General features: G+C 42.7%; 1 protein-coding gene across 26 annotated transcripts in view; it reads right to left on the bottom strand.

The window, feature by feature from the left end:
- The window catches only part of Dst (dystonin), a 396,685-nt gene that overhangs the window by 136,525 nt on the left and 247,825 nt on the right, over positions 1 to 12,335 (bottom strand). For 24 of the 26 annotated variants that reach the window (XM_085836145.1, XM_085836168.1, XM_085836161.1 and 21 more), the window contains 14 exons: positions 8,718 to 8,811; positions 8,275 to 8,429; positions 5,906 to 6,368; positions 5,616 to 5,744; positions 5,396 to 5,473; positions 5,129 to 5,290; positions 4,935 to 5,039; positions 4,207 to 4,302; positions 3,063 to 3,188; positions 2,275 to 2,427; positions 1,940 to 2,094; positions 1,634 to 1,760; positions 1,366 to 1,549; positions 99 to 256 (listed from right to left, as the gene is read on the bottom strand). In XM_085836145.1, coding sequence (XP_085692271.1) covers positions 99 to 256; positions 1,366 to 1,549; positions 1,634 to 1,760; positions 1,940 to 2,094; positions 2,275 to 2,427; positions 3,063 to 3,188; positions 4,207 to 4,302; positions 4,935 to 5,039; positions 5,129 to 5,290; positions 5,396 to 5,473; positions 5,616 to 5,744; positions 5,906 to 6,368; positions 8,275 to 8,429; positions 8,718 to 8,811 — 2,185 coding nt within the window. Of the gene's footprint in view, positions 1 to 98; positions 257 to 1,365; positions 1,550 to 1,633; positions 1,761 to 1,939; positions 2,095 to 2,274; positions 2,428 to 3,062; positions 3,189 to 4,206; positions 4,303 to 4,934; positions 5,040 to 5,128; positions 5,291 to 5,395; positions 5,474 to 5,615; positions 5,745 to 5,905; positions 6,369 to 8,274; positions 8,430 to 8,717; positions 8,812 to 8,935; positions 12,053 to 12,335 lie in introns of those variants that run through there. The other 2 variants (XM_021175144.3, XM_029481662.2) reach the window with 2 other exon arrangements.

Below are 12,335 nucleotides of genomic sequence, written 5' to 3'. Positions count from 1 at the left end.
AACTGAAGTCACAGTTTCATGCAGGAAATCAGAAGGTGACATTCAGGGTCTCTAAGAGGAAATGACTCTGGCTTTGCTAACACGTGTGTAACTCTTACCTCCTGCTCCGTGATCCTGAGCATGCTTTCATGTAAATCATCTCTTTCCAGGGGAGTCCGGATCTGCTGAATTAACCTGTCTTCACAGCTCTCCAGGCGGAGCCGAATGTTACGCACTTCCGAGATGTAAAGATTATACACAGATTCCTCTTGCTCCTCTGTGAAAGGACACATGGTGTAAGTAATTTCCACTCCCCAGGAAGCTCTCCTGCAAGGTTCATTACAACAGCTTTGTTCTTACTGAGACAAACCAGTGGTTCCTATTAGCACAAACCCTAAGGACATAACCTTAAAACAGAAATCTTAGAATGTGAATTTTAAAACTTAAAAATTACTAAGCAAATTTTCCTAAGGCCATTTAAAATACCAAATCATCACTGAAATGCCCAAAGGAAGTAATGTATTATTCTGTTTAATAATCACAAAAATGTGAATTATATGCTATCAATTAACCATTAAATTAAACCAAGATCTAAAAGGAAAAAGCAGGTAAAAAAATTTTTGTTAATTGGGCTGGAGAGATGGCTCAGTGGTTAAGAGCACTGACTGCTCTTCCAGAGGTCCTGAGTTCAATTCCCACCAACCACATGGTGGCTCACAACCATCTGTAATGGGATCTGATGCCCTCTTCTGGTGTATCTGAAGAGAGCAACAGTGCACACACATACATAAAATAAATAAATAAATCTTTAAAAAATTGTTAATGTTTTAAGGTTTTAAAAACACAAAATATTACTAATAAAATCATTTGTTTCTAAATAGTATGAAGAGTTAGGACTAAGATTGATATTAAATAAAACTTAACTAAATGAGGCACTTTGCTTTAACTGCTGTGTAAAACTTAACACGGGAAAAGAATCAGATCTTTCGTGATCCTTAAGGACCTCCATTCTGAGGGTTGCCGGGTAAAGCACAGCAAATGTGCTTCCCACAGATGAGCTGAGGCTGTCGACTGTCCCTCCACTTGGGGGGCATTTTTAGTTATTCCAGTTTTAGAAATTAATGATCTTGTATGGCATCTTCGTAGCTCAGAAGTTCTGATTGTTACTGGTGGCTCTGGAATTGAACTCAGGGCTTCATGCATGAAGTTATGTGCTCCTGAGTTCCATCCCCTGCACACACACACATTTTCATACTGTTCAGCCATCCTGCATGCATGTCACAGTTGAAGGATGTAATACACCCAAGACTGAGATTTCCAAGGGGAGTACAAGAGTCAGGACGAAACCCCCACAAGGAAAAGAAACCTGGCAACCCCATGCCTTACCTCTTTCTGCAGACTTGAGAAGCTCTTGATAATACTTCCTGCACACACTCACTTCCTTTTCGAGTTGACTTATATCCGAGCCTGAGAATATTTGGGATTCCTGGCTGTCCTCCAGGAAATCCTCCAAGCGGGACTGGAGATTACTGAGGACCTGCTGGTGTTCGCCAGGCAACATCGTCTTTATCTAAGAACAGGGATCCTTGGATTAATGACTTAGCGCCAGGAGCTACATCTGAGTGGGGAGGCTCGTAAATGATGTCATACTCACCGAAGCCACATTGCTAGCTCGAATTCTGTCGATTTCATTGACTAGATAGTGCCAGGAGACTACACTCTTCATGTTTATGTGAGACTCATGCCAGAGAGCGAGCACACTCTGATACTGTTGCTCAATTCTGAAATTCATACAGGAGAATACAGATTTTAGGCCTTTTTACTCCTTCCTGAAAAGATGCTACAATATTTATTTCTAAATGCCCCTGTGTAGTAGCTCCGGAACTTTCCAACCCCGTAGGTCCCTGACACAGTACTGATGGCTTCTCTAACCTTCAGAAAGACCCCAAACCATACAAACCTGTTGGCAAAGTCAACTGCTTCTTTGTTTGGTGGGGGAACAGTAAAACACACAGATGGGACCATGGCCTCGTTCCCAGTAGGACTGATGACCTTCCATTTAGCTCGATGAGAGTTGTTTGCCAAGACACACTCATCGTCTTTGTAAATGGTTATCTGGTTTTAAACGGAAGAAAGGAAAGCTGAGGTCACCATCAATTCATCTTCCTCCACACTCGATCTTGGGAATTACTATATATATATGTGTGTGTATCTTATGAGACAGAGAAATGCCTTCTGGCTAGGAAGCATTATGACGTCATTTAATATCCAGTCTGCTTTGAGAATTACAAGTACCTCAATCTGTCTGTAGTCACAGATGGCTTTGATGGGGATGGACGTCTTGAGTGGGTTGTCAGGATTCCTTGGCTTCAGCTGCACCACTGTCTTTGCTCGCCCCATCAGCCCTGCCACCACACTCCTGTACTGCAGGAGTTCCTCCTTTTCCTCCTAGGCAGCAAACACAGAGGGACTTTAAAATTAATGATTCGAACTTCCCATCCCACAGGGCCTTTCACAAACCATCATCACTGAAGAATGCCCTGACTACTGGGGACACCTTCCACATCTCCCATCCCTCTTGAAGCCCTCTTCCTTCCTTTTTTCTGGTTATTTTGTTTCCGTTACTACTATGTACCAGTCTATGGTTATTTTGTTTCCTTGTTGCTGTTACTACTATGTACCAATCTATGGTGTTGTTTCCCTTGTGTTACTACTATGTACTAGTCTACGGTTATTTTGTTTCCTTGTTGCTGTTACTACTATGTAACAGTCTACAAGCCTTTTGTTTATTTAGTGTACAACTGTGTTGCTACCCTTTAATATCTAGGCACCACAAGATAGGGTGATTCCTGCCTGCTTTGTCCATTGTTATATCTCCAGAAATGAAAACTGATCACACACATCACTGCTAAAGCAGTTTAAACATCATCAAAAACTACCCAAACCAAAGTCTCAGTTGAATTCGAGACAGCTGTGTGTCTGAAGTACAAATCTGTATGTAACATATAACATATAAACATAGAACAAAACACTAATCGACCCTGCTGTTTGTACGACAAAGCCCAGAGTTTCTGCGTCCTTACCATGGACTCCTGGACGAGGTCTTCCAGTTTGTGAATGCTGCTGGATCTGTCACAGCTGTACTTGCGCTGGATGGCATCTTTCAGATTCCGTAGGTAATCAGTGGCTTCTTTGGCATCATTGAAAAACTAAAGAGAGAAAACTTGGCAGCTGTAGTGCACTCAATGCCAGGAAAACGCAGAGTTGTCAAATCTGGTTCTCAGGCCCTCTGTGCGCCGCTGACAAGCCAGGACAGAACCAAAGCACAAAGCAACAATAGCAGCATCCTTTCTGAAGCTCAAACTAATCTTTAACTTGGGAGGCTACAGATGAATATTAATTATGCAAAGTGTACATGTATATTATGCATTATGTTTTGGCTTTATATTATTTTGATCAAAAGCCTGTTTTCCTTTAGGGTTCAATCAATCTTTTAAGTAGGGGTGGAATTTCATGCAATATATTAAAATTTCTAAAGGAAAAAAATGAAGTCTTTATGTGATTGACTCTATAGTATATATTTTTCCTTAATATCGAACAACTTTTTAGAGTGATCTTTTTTGTACAGTATTTGTGTGTGTGTAAATCAGAGGTCAACAACTGGTGGCTTCTTCATTTCTCTCCACCCTGTTTCTTTGATATAGGGTCTCTCACTGAGCCTATATAATAATAATTATCCATTATTATAAAATAATAATTATTTTTATTATTATACTTCTATCCTTATTATATTTGTATTTATCATATATTATAATATATTATATATGTATATTATAAATATATAGACATATTATATTGATTAGTTATATTAATAAGTATTATCAAATAACAAGTATAACTAATTATTAATAAATGTCTCATTATTTGTCTAGGCTGGCTGGCCAGCAAGCCTCAGGGATCTTCTGCTCACTTTCTTTTTTCATAAGTATAGTTTCTGGGGAATGAACTCAGTGCAAACAATTTGCCAACTAAAGCCATCATCCAGCCATAAGATTTCTTCCTTAAAGGCCAGACTTTCCCCTCTAGGATGAGACAGCAGCACTTATGTCCTGAAAAGAACGTATTGGCTTACTCCCCGTGTGCTCTGCACATGTTTCTTTGTGGTAGTTCTGCACCTCGGCCCAAACAGCAATGCTGTGTGTTCACGCTGCGGATCTACCAACGTACCTCAAAATAGGCAGAGTTCTCCTGAATGTGCTGCTCCACGCACTGGCACAGCTGTAGGATCCAGCTCCACTGCGTCTGCATGGCTGCTCTGTACGCCTGAGGGAGAAAACACAGTGAAAGCTGGGCCAATCAATGTAATTATTACATTTAATATATAATAATATTTAAAACACTCATCTATTTGAAGGTTTATTATTTAATGCAGAGTATTTATCTCTCATAAAGAAAAAATACTGTAAAAAGCACATCTAATACTGAAACCTGTTTATGTAGAAGGTGCAATTCCTGGCCTCCCAGGAGGGGGCGCTCTGTGTGCATTAAGGATGTCTAAAGCCTGATCTAGCTTCCTCCTGGAATGTCACACTGCTCCTGTCTTGTGGTCAGGCACGTGTTCCTACAGATGTGCACTTAGCTGCCTCTGGGGATCTAGCAACACATAATATTATTTGCTCCCTCAAACTAAGCTACATTTCTGCTTGTTACACATGGTAAGTACACAGAACACCCCTCCACTCCATCAGATGAATTTACCCACAAGGAGCTCCATGGGTCCTAAAAATAGCCTGCTACCTTTATCCTAAGAGATGGTGAAGAGAAGATCAGCATGACTTATTGGGACAGTTATTTTCGAACCACACTGTAGTAAGCACTCAGAAGTGTTTTGTTTTTAACTAGTGGACGAGGTTTACGGTTGCTGATGCATCAGCCCATGCCTCGACCTTTCTTACCTCGATGGTCAAGCGGGCTGGGTGGTTTTCCAGAAGCAGCTGCTCTGCGATCTCCTGAACAGCTTTAATGCTCTCCTCCTTCTGCTCCAGCTCCCGCATCAGCTCCTAGCGAGGAAGCATCAAGAAGCATATCAGAAACACGGCAAGCTCTTCAGGTCCAGTGCTGGCACCTGAGCCAAGCGCAGCCGACTCACCGCATGGTAGCTTTTCTTCCGGGCGACACTGCTGTTTCTCTCACTCCAGTCATAAGCGACTTCCGACTCCTCCTTTTCATTCAACCAGATAAGCTCGTTAGTTGCACGGGTTACAAAGTTGTGGAGTGTATCGAGGTGCCGCTCCTGATTTCTGGATGTATTCTTTTTAAGGAAAACCCATTGTAAGAGTCAGGTCCTTTTGCAACAGGCATAATGAAAACAGAACGCTTAAAGCAAACAAATTAAAAAGAAAAAGAAAATACTTACCAAGAGTTTAGCGTACTGACTCTCTAATCTGTGCAACTTATCTGTGTAAGAGAGTTTCAGAGGCGCTGTCATCTGAATCTAAAATATGGAAGCAGAGGCATGGGGAGTTAGGGATGCTAAGTTCTCACTAATACTAATTACTGAGTTACAGGGTCTTTAAGTAAAGAGAAAATAGTATCAAAATACAATAAAATATTTAAAAACACAAAAATTCATATACCTCACTAATTTTAGCTTCCTTAAGGCTGGATTCAAATTCTTCAATGGCTCGGTGAACATTTTTATGGTTTTCTAAATGGCTTTCAACACTTGGCAAATCTGAGCCCCATTCAGTGCGGTCCAGCTGCACCTAAAATAGTAAAATAATGATTTACAGAAGGAGGAGGAGGAGGGAGAGAAGGAAGAGGAAGAGGAAGAAAAGGAGGAGGGAGAGAAAGGAGGAGGAGGAGGAAGAAAAAAGTAGTAGTAGTTGTTTCACGAATAAGACTGGACAACTGCGACAAACATTACCTGCATCTCATCAACCCAGTTCAAGAGATCTTGAACAAATTTCATATTGACTTCCTCTTCTGTCAAGTTCTGATCCAGCAAAGACGACTTGAGAAGGGGCTTTCGGATCTGCATTAGCTTCAGAGTCTGTAATGAATTTGGCTCTACCCCTAAACTGAAGTTTGGAGCTACAACTGAAGGGAACCCAGGTGCATACACCGGAGTAACTGATGGCGTCAGGCGGGAAGTCATCCCGGACGACAAGCCAGAAGTCACGCTAGAAGACGTCAAGGAAGGGGTTAAACTCTGGGTTAGCCCTGAGTTCAGGCTGGGGTGTAAGGTTTGTGCAAATCCTGAGTTTAAGCTTTGAGTGATTCCTGATATCATGAGCTTGGTCTGTTCCGTGGTCAGCATGCGTCCTTTGCTGTACACTGAGGAACATTCGTTCCTTAAGGCCATAATCTCATCACGCAGCTTTGCAACCCTGTGGAGAACACAGAGACATCTGAGGTGGGACAGAAAAGACTAATGCAAACCGCTGGCTTTAGCCAGTGTATCAGTGCTGGCTCTGCAATGGCATCCATCAGTCATGTACCACTGCTGCAAGACTCTAATGGTAGCTAGCGCTGGCCCAAGAAGGCACACAGGAGCTCTGCTTCCAACAATTGTTCTGCAAACCTACTTGCTTGAGAAATGCCAATTTTGTTTTTAAAAAACATCACTGAAACCATCTTGATAAAACTTTGCCTCATGTTTAATTTTTAATGAGTATCACACTGTGAGAACTCTCTACATTATTAATTCTTATAACTGGCACTTATAAGGAACATAATTATATACCATAAGGCAATGGTTCTATTATTTGATATTTAGGATAATAATTTTTTATAAGCTATGTCTGGCATGAACATAAGGTTTTCTAATTTCATCTAATTATCTTCTAGAAAATAACCACTGGCTCACAGAAGTGGAACCACTGGCTCAAACGTGATTCACAAGGACGGACACAGAGACAGAGACTACCTAAGGTTCGCCGGGTTCTCTTCCCTCTGCTCCCATAACCTTCTCATATAGGTTTTGGATTTATTGTTTATTTTTTGATGGTCATTTTCCTCCTGAGGTAGAGTCTTACTATGTAGCTCCTGCAAGCCCTGGTATCTATAATTCTTTCCAGAGAATCCATGTGGGTGCCACCATACACAGCTTTAGCTACACATGTCTCTTTTTCTAATATTTGATTATGACCATTTTTATAACAGAGTAATCAGAAAACGGATGAGAACCTTTTTTACAATTTTTCTTTTTCTAATGTTATAAATTACCCTTTTCTTCCTCTTCCTCCTCCTCTTCTTCCTCCCCCTCCTCTTCCTCCTCCTTTTCTTCTTCTTCCTCCTCCTCCTCATCATCTGGAGGTCTGAGGACTAAACCTAGGGCCTTAACTTTGGCTTACTTAAATATTCACTCTACCTCTGGGTCACATCCGAAGACCCACATAAATATCCTGAACACTTAGAAATAAATATAGGCATTAAAAATATTCATTTTAATGACTCCAACATTTCTGTGACAGTAAATGTTAATGAGAATGACATTCTGTGACAGAGGGAATGGACAACCAATGACCAGCCCAACTTGAGATCCATCCCACGGGCAAGCCGCAATCCCTGACACTATTAATGATACTCTGTTATGCTTGTAGACAGAAACATGTTGTCCTCTGAAAGGCTCCACCCAGCAGCTGACTCAAATACAGATACCCACAGCCAAATAGTAGGTAGAGCTTGAGGACTCTATGGAAGACTAGGAGGAAGGATTGCGGGCCTCTGAGAGGATAGAAACTCCACAGAAGACCAACAGAGTCAACTAATCTGTACCCTTGGGACTCTCAGAGTCTGAACCACCAACGAAAGAACATACACAAGCTGGACCTAGGCCTCCCCACTCATGTGTAGTAGATATGCAACTTGACCTTCACGTGGGTCCTGAACACTGGAATAGGGCAGGGGGCTATACCAAAAGCTGTTGCCAGTATGTGGGATATGTTCTACTACCTGGGCTGCTTTGTCTGGCCTCTGTGAGAGAAGAAGCACCTAGCCTAGCAGAGACTTGAACTGCCAGGGTCAGGGGATATCCAGGGGGCCCTACCAGCTCAGAGGAAAAGGGAAGGGGTTAGGGGAAGGATTGTGGGAGTGGATGACCTGGAGGGGTCAGGGAGTGGGATGTAAAGTGAATAAGTTAAAAAAAAACCCTAAATTAGATTTTTAAAAGTTAATTATACATGTTGATTCTACTTGTTTTTTATAGAAATATCACGATTCACACACTGTATATTGTATATTCCCATTATGTTCTCACACTAACTGGACAAAAGAACTAAGGATCGCTCCTACCTCTGCACCAGCTGATCGGCCTGGTAGTATTTCCCATCTATCAGAATCTGTACATCAATCACATGCTGGCGTAAAAGGTTCTCACATTCAAGTATGTACCCGGCAATCTCCGCTTCGTTCTGAAACTGGACTCCCGACTCTAACCTTTTGGAATCCTATAGTTAAAAGAACTCGGCATTAATTCCATAAAGACAGAGGTCCAAACCAGCTTTAAACCTCAAACTCCAAAAGTAGGAGAGACGCCTCTTGGGGCTTTATTTGTTTTGGTTCAGGCGCATGCCCTTGGCTCCCTGCCTCCTCAGCGAGGAAATAGCAATCATGATCCTTCAAAGCTTCGGCAGAGAACAGGTACCAGGAGTCAATCAACTGTTGTGGAAGTTTCCAGTTTACCCCAGCACACACCAGCCCTCTACAGCAAGCCCTGGCCCTTGAAGTCGACTTACAGACTGGAGAGCATTTCGGGCGAGGATGAGTTTGTCTTCGCAGCTGACACTATCCCTCTGAACTCGGGTGGCAATCTGCTGCAGCATATCCAACCTAAAAGGGTCAAAAGGGAAAAAAGAAAAAAAAAATCTTCTTTTTTGAAGTCAAAGAGCTAACCAGTCCCGAAATACGACCCCTGTAAGGAAGGAAAGACAACCTCATGCTGAAGACTGCGTACCTGTGTCCATCCAAGGACTCATTACTGAAGCTAATGCAGGAGTTGATCAGCGTGGGACCACAATGAACGGACAGGAGATTCTCATTGGAATCCAGACTAGTCCGAGTGCTGGTGGTGTTAGTAAACACAGAGTCGCTGCTACGGTAACTGTAGCTACTGCTCTGCATTTTCGGTCCTGAAATGCTACCCTAGGACCATGCAAGGAGGACTTCTACCACGAGAAAGCTGGACTTCTACCAGGCGAAAGGCAGTCTAAAAGGAGGGGCAGGGCTTTAGCGGATCCTTAAATATGCTGCGGCGTGCATATGCAATGCACTGCACATACTATGCTGATAACTATTCTAAAGAATCCTGCCTACAGACATTCATTTGCTTGCTGAGGTTTGCCTTTTGTTTGTAGCCAGCATTAAAGCCCTGCAAGTACGGGCAGAGCAGGACGATTGGGCGTCACTGGGAAAGATATGCCAAATATTTTCACCAAGAGTCATCCAGCTTCAACCACCTAAAAAACAACTCAGGTATACACAGGAGCCCGGGCAGCACCAGTGAAGGTAATTCTATCAATACCAAGCACCAACTAGAAACACAAAGCTCAGATCACACAGCTAGACAAATGCTGGACAGCAAGCAGATCCCACGTGCTTCCTAACACAAGGTAAAATGCTGGACTAATCAATAAGTCAATAATCAATAAGCAAGCACACGAATTTAAGGAGGAACCAAATCTGTTTCCATTTGACCATCTCTTCCATTGTTCACCACATTAAATTAACTGGAAAAATGTTCAATTACTTTTCTTTGTGTGATAGACTCTCTCTCCTAAGCCACTACTGCTCGGATTCTAAAAGCCAAAGACTCCACACAGAATATTGGCTCAGTAACTAAGTACAAATGTGTCTGGGCTTGCTTCTTCTTCACACAGACTAGTACAGGCCCCAAGAACATCGATTCTTCCCTGTTTGTCTTCTACACACTCCAAGCCACATAGCTATAATTTGCAATACCTGGTCTGTGCCCACAAAAGACTTGTGTCAAGAAAAATGAAGGTTTTTATCCAAATACTTCCCTACCTCCAATGCTACAAAGCCAAACTGAGTTAAACATTTTAATTTTCAAAGAGCATTTACCAAGTAAAAGAGAACAATTAAAACCAGGAACAGCTGCGCCGTACACTTATACAATTGCTGTGTACCAGAAAAGGAAACATTTCACACACAAAACCTCATCTTGTATTCAAAACCACCAAACACGGTAGGTATCGTTACGTCCTGTTACAGATGAAGAAACTGAGGCCTCGACACTGAAGAACTTGTCTATGATCACATGACTTCCAAGTTGAAGTAATAAGCCTAACCCAGAATAGACTGGCTCCCCGGTCTTGAAGTCTCAACCGCTTTATTTCATTAGCATGGTGTTGTGGTTTGAATGTATCTCAAAAGCGCCATGTGCTGCAAACACAATCCCCAGTACAGCATACGGAGACGGGAAGATCGATGACGTCATTAAGGCTCAACCCTCATGAATAAATGAGTGTCACTATCAAAGGGGCAGCTTGGTTCCTGTGGCAGTGGCTAATGAAGCATTGGCTCTCCTGCCTCAGTGAGCATCTGTTGTCTCCTGTGCCGATCTGATTCCTCACCGGCCACCTCACTTCAGTCTCCTTTCTGCCCTCTACCAGGGGAAGGTGAAGCGCACAGGTCCTCAAAGACGCCAGCCTTAGACAGCATCCCTCAACCTCTGCAACTCCGAGTCACCAACTTCTTCCCTTCTTTTTTTAAAGTATGAGACAGTCTTTTCTATAGTCCAGGCTGACCTGCAACTTGCCCTGCCCCTTTTTTAGCTTCCCAAGTACTGGGCTTACAGTAGACTTGCACTCTAACACAAGCCTAGATAATAAACTTCTTTTGTGATATGTATGCAATCTGTAGCAATACAAAGCGGATTATGATGCATATTAAAATTCAGATACTGCTGTAGTGACCAAAACTATCTTTTCTTGGTATCTTTAATTCAAATGGCTCATTTAATGCTTCATTTTAACTACCTGTAAGGGCTGCATCCTAAGCATTTACAGTTCATTTCGGTTCATAGGCTGCTTATGTAGACATGGTAACTTTATGAGTTAACAAGGATGCAGCCAGTAATAAAGGGTGGACTTGCCTTTGCATTCATGTGTAATATATTGATTATCTTTAATTCATTACTCCATGGCAACACTGAAGTCGGTGTCTAAGACAGTGAGGATACAGCTACACTGCATTGAGCAAAGGCACTGATAAGGGACCCAAAATGACAGCTCCTCTCTACATTCTCAGAGCTGATACCTAAGTAACAGGTGGCTTAAGCAACACATGAAGAAATATGAAATTATAACCAAGGTAAGCACCCTGAACAATACTCAAATAATTAGTCATTAAAAAAATAAAGGCATATGAGCCAGCCTGGGACACTACTGGAGAGAACATGAAGGCTGAAGTCAAGGAAGGAACAGGAGTAAAGAGAAGCAGCAAGTGAGGCAGACTCCCTGCCAAAAGAACAGACCACACTACCCCTGTGACGAGGGGACGATACAACCCAGCACAGGACAGCTCCTAAGAGACAGGTAGAGTGGCAGCTCTGCAGCAAGAGCTGCCTATCACACTTGCCTTTCGCTGTGAGGAGGGACACCAAGGACAAGCTTCCCGTACCGCAGTGGGGCTGTAGGATTATGGCCTCAAGGGAATAAGCACATGGGACATGGCTGGGCAAGCGGCTTCGGGTAGTGCATTTGCCGAGAAGGTCTAGAACCTCTGCACTTGGACGAGCGGGTGGGTGGTTCCTGAAGGCTAAGGTGTGCCTTCCTGCGCCATCCGTGAGGTACAGTTAGAGCACAGGCCAGCCTCTGCCTCACTAAGGCTTCTGCTTCTACTTCCCAAATGCTAGATTTGCAGGCAAGTGCCGTGCAACCACTTTTATGTGGTGCTAGGGATGGTACCCATGGTTTGGTGGATGCCAGACAAGTACTCTAACTGAACACACCCCAGCCTCTCTTGCATTTTAAAGGGAAGGCCTTCTACCACCACAAGAGAAGGCCGCCATATAAAAAACTTCAACAAGAAACAAAATAGCAAGTCCCTAACCTACCAGGTTCCAAACTTGGGCCCTGGTAATTTATGGTCCCTTGGAGAAAGACTTCTGGGTACTTTTTTGTTTTAAACTATAATATCTTGTTAGATGAGACTCCACACAGCAATCCAACCTACCAGGTCCTTTACATAGTCACTAATTTACTCTTTAACTGTTCTTGTTAGCATTTCTAGATAGGGAACTAGAAGGGGAAAAAAACCTAAGAGACTTATCCAAGGTCATACTAACAAGTCAATGTAAAATGTAATTTGTGTGAGCCTCCAGTCCCCATGAG

The sequence above is a fragment of the Mus caroli genome, unplaced genomic scaffold (genome assembly GCF_978045245.1).
Source record: "Mus caroli unplaced genomic scaffold, Mus_caroli_1 scaffold_1, whole genome shotgun sequence".
NCBI lineage: Eukaryota > Metazoa > Chordata > Mammalia > Rodentia > Muridae > Mus > Mus caroli.
Note: the sequence above shows the minus strand (reverse complement) of the source record. Positions and strands in the feature narration are given on the sequence as shown.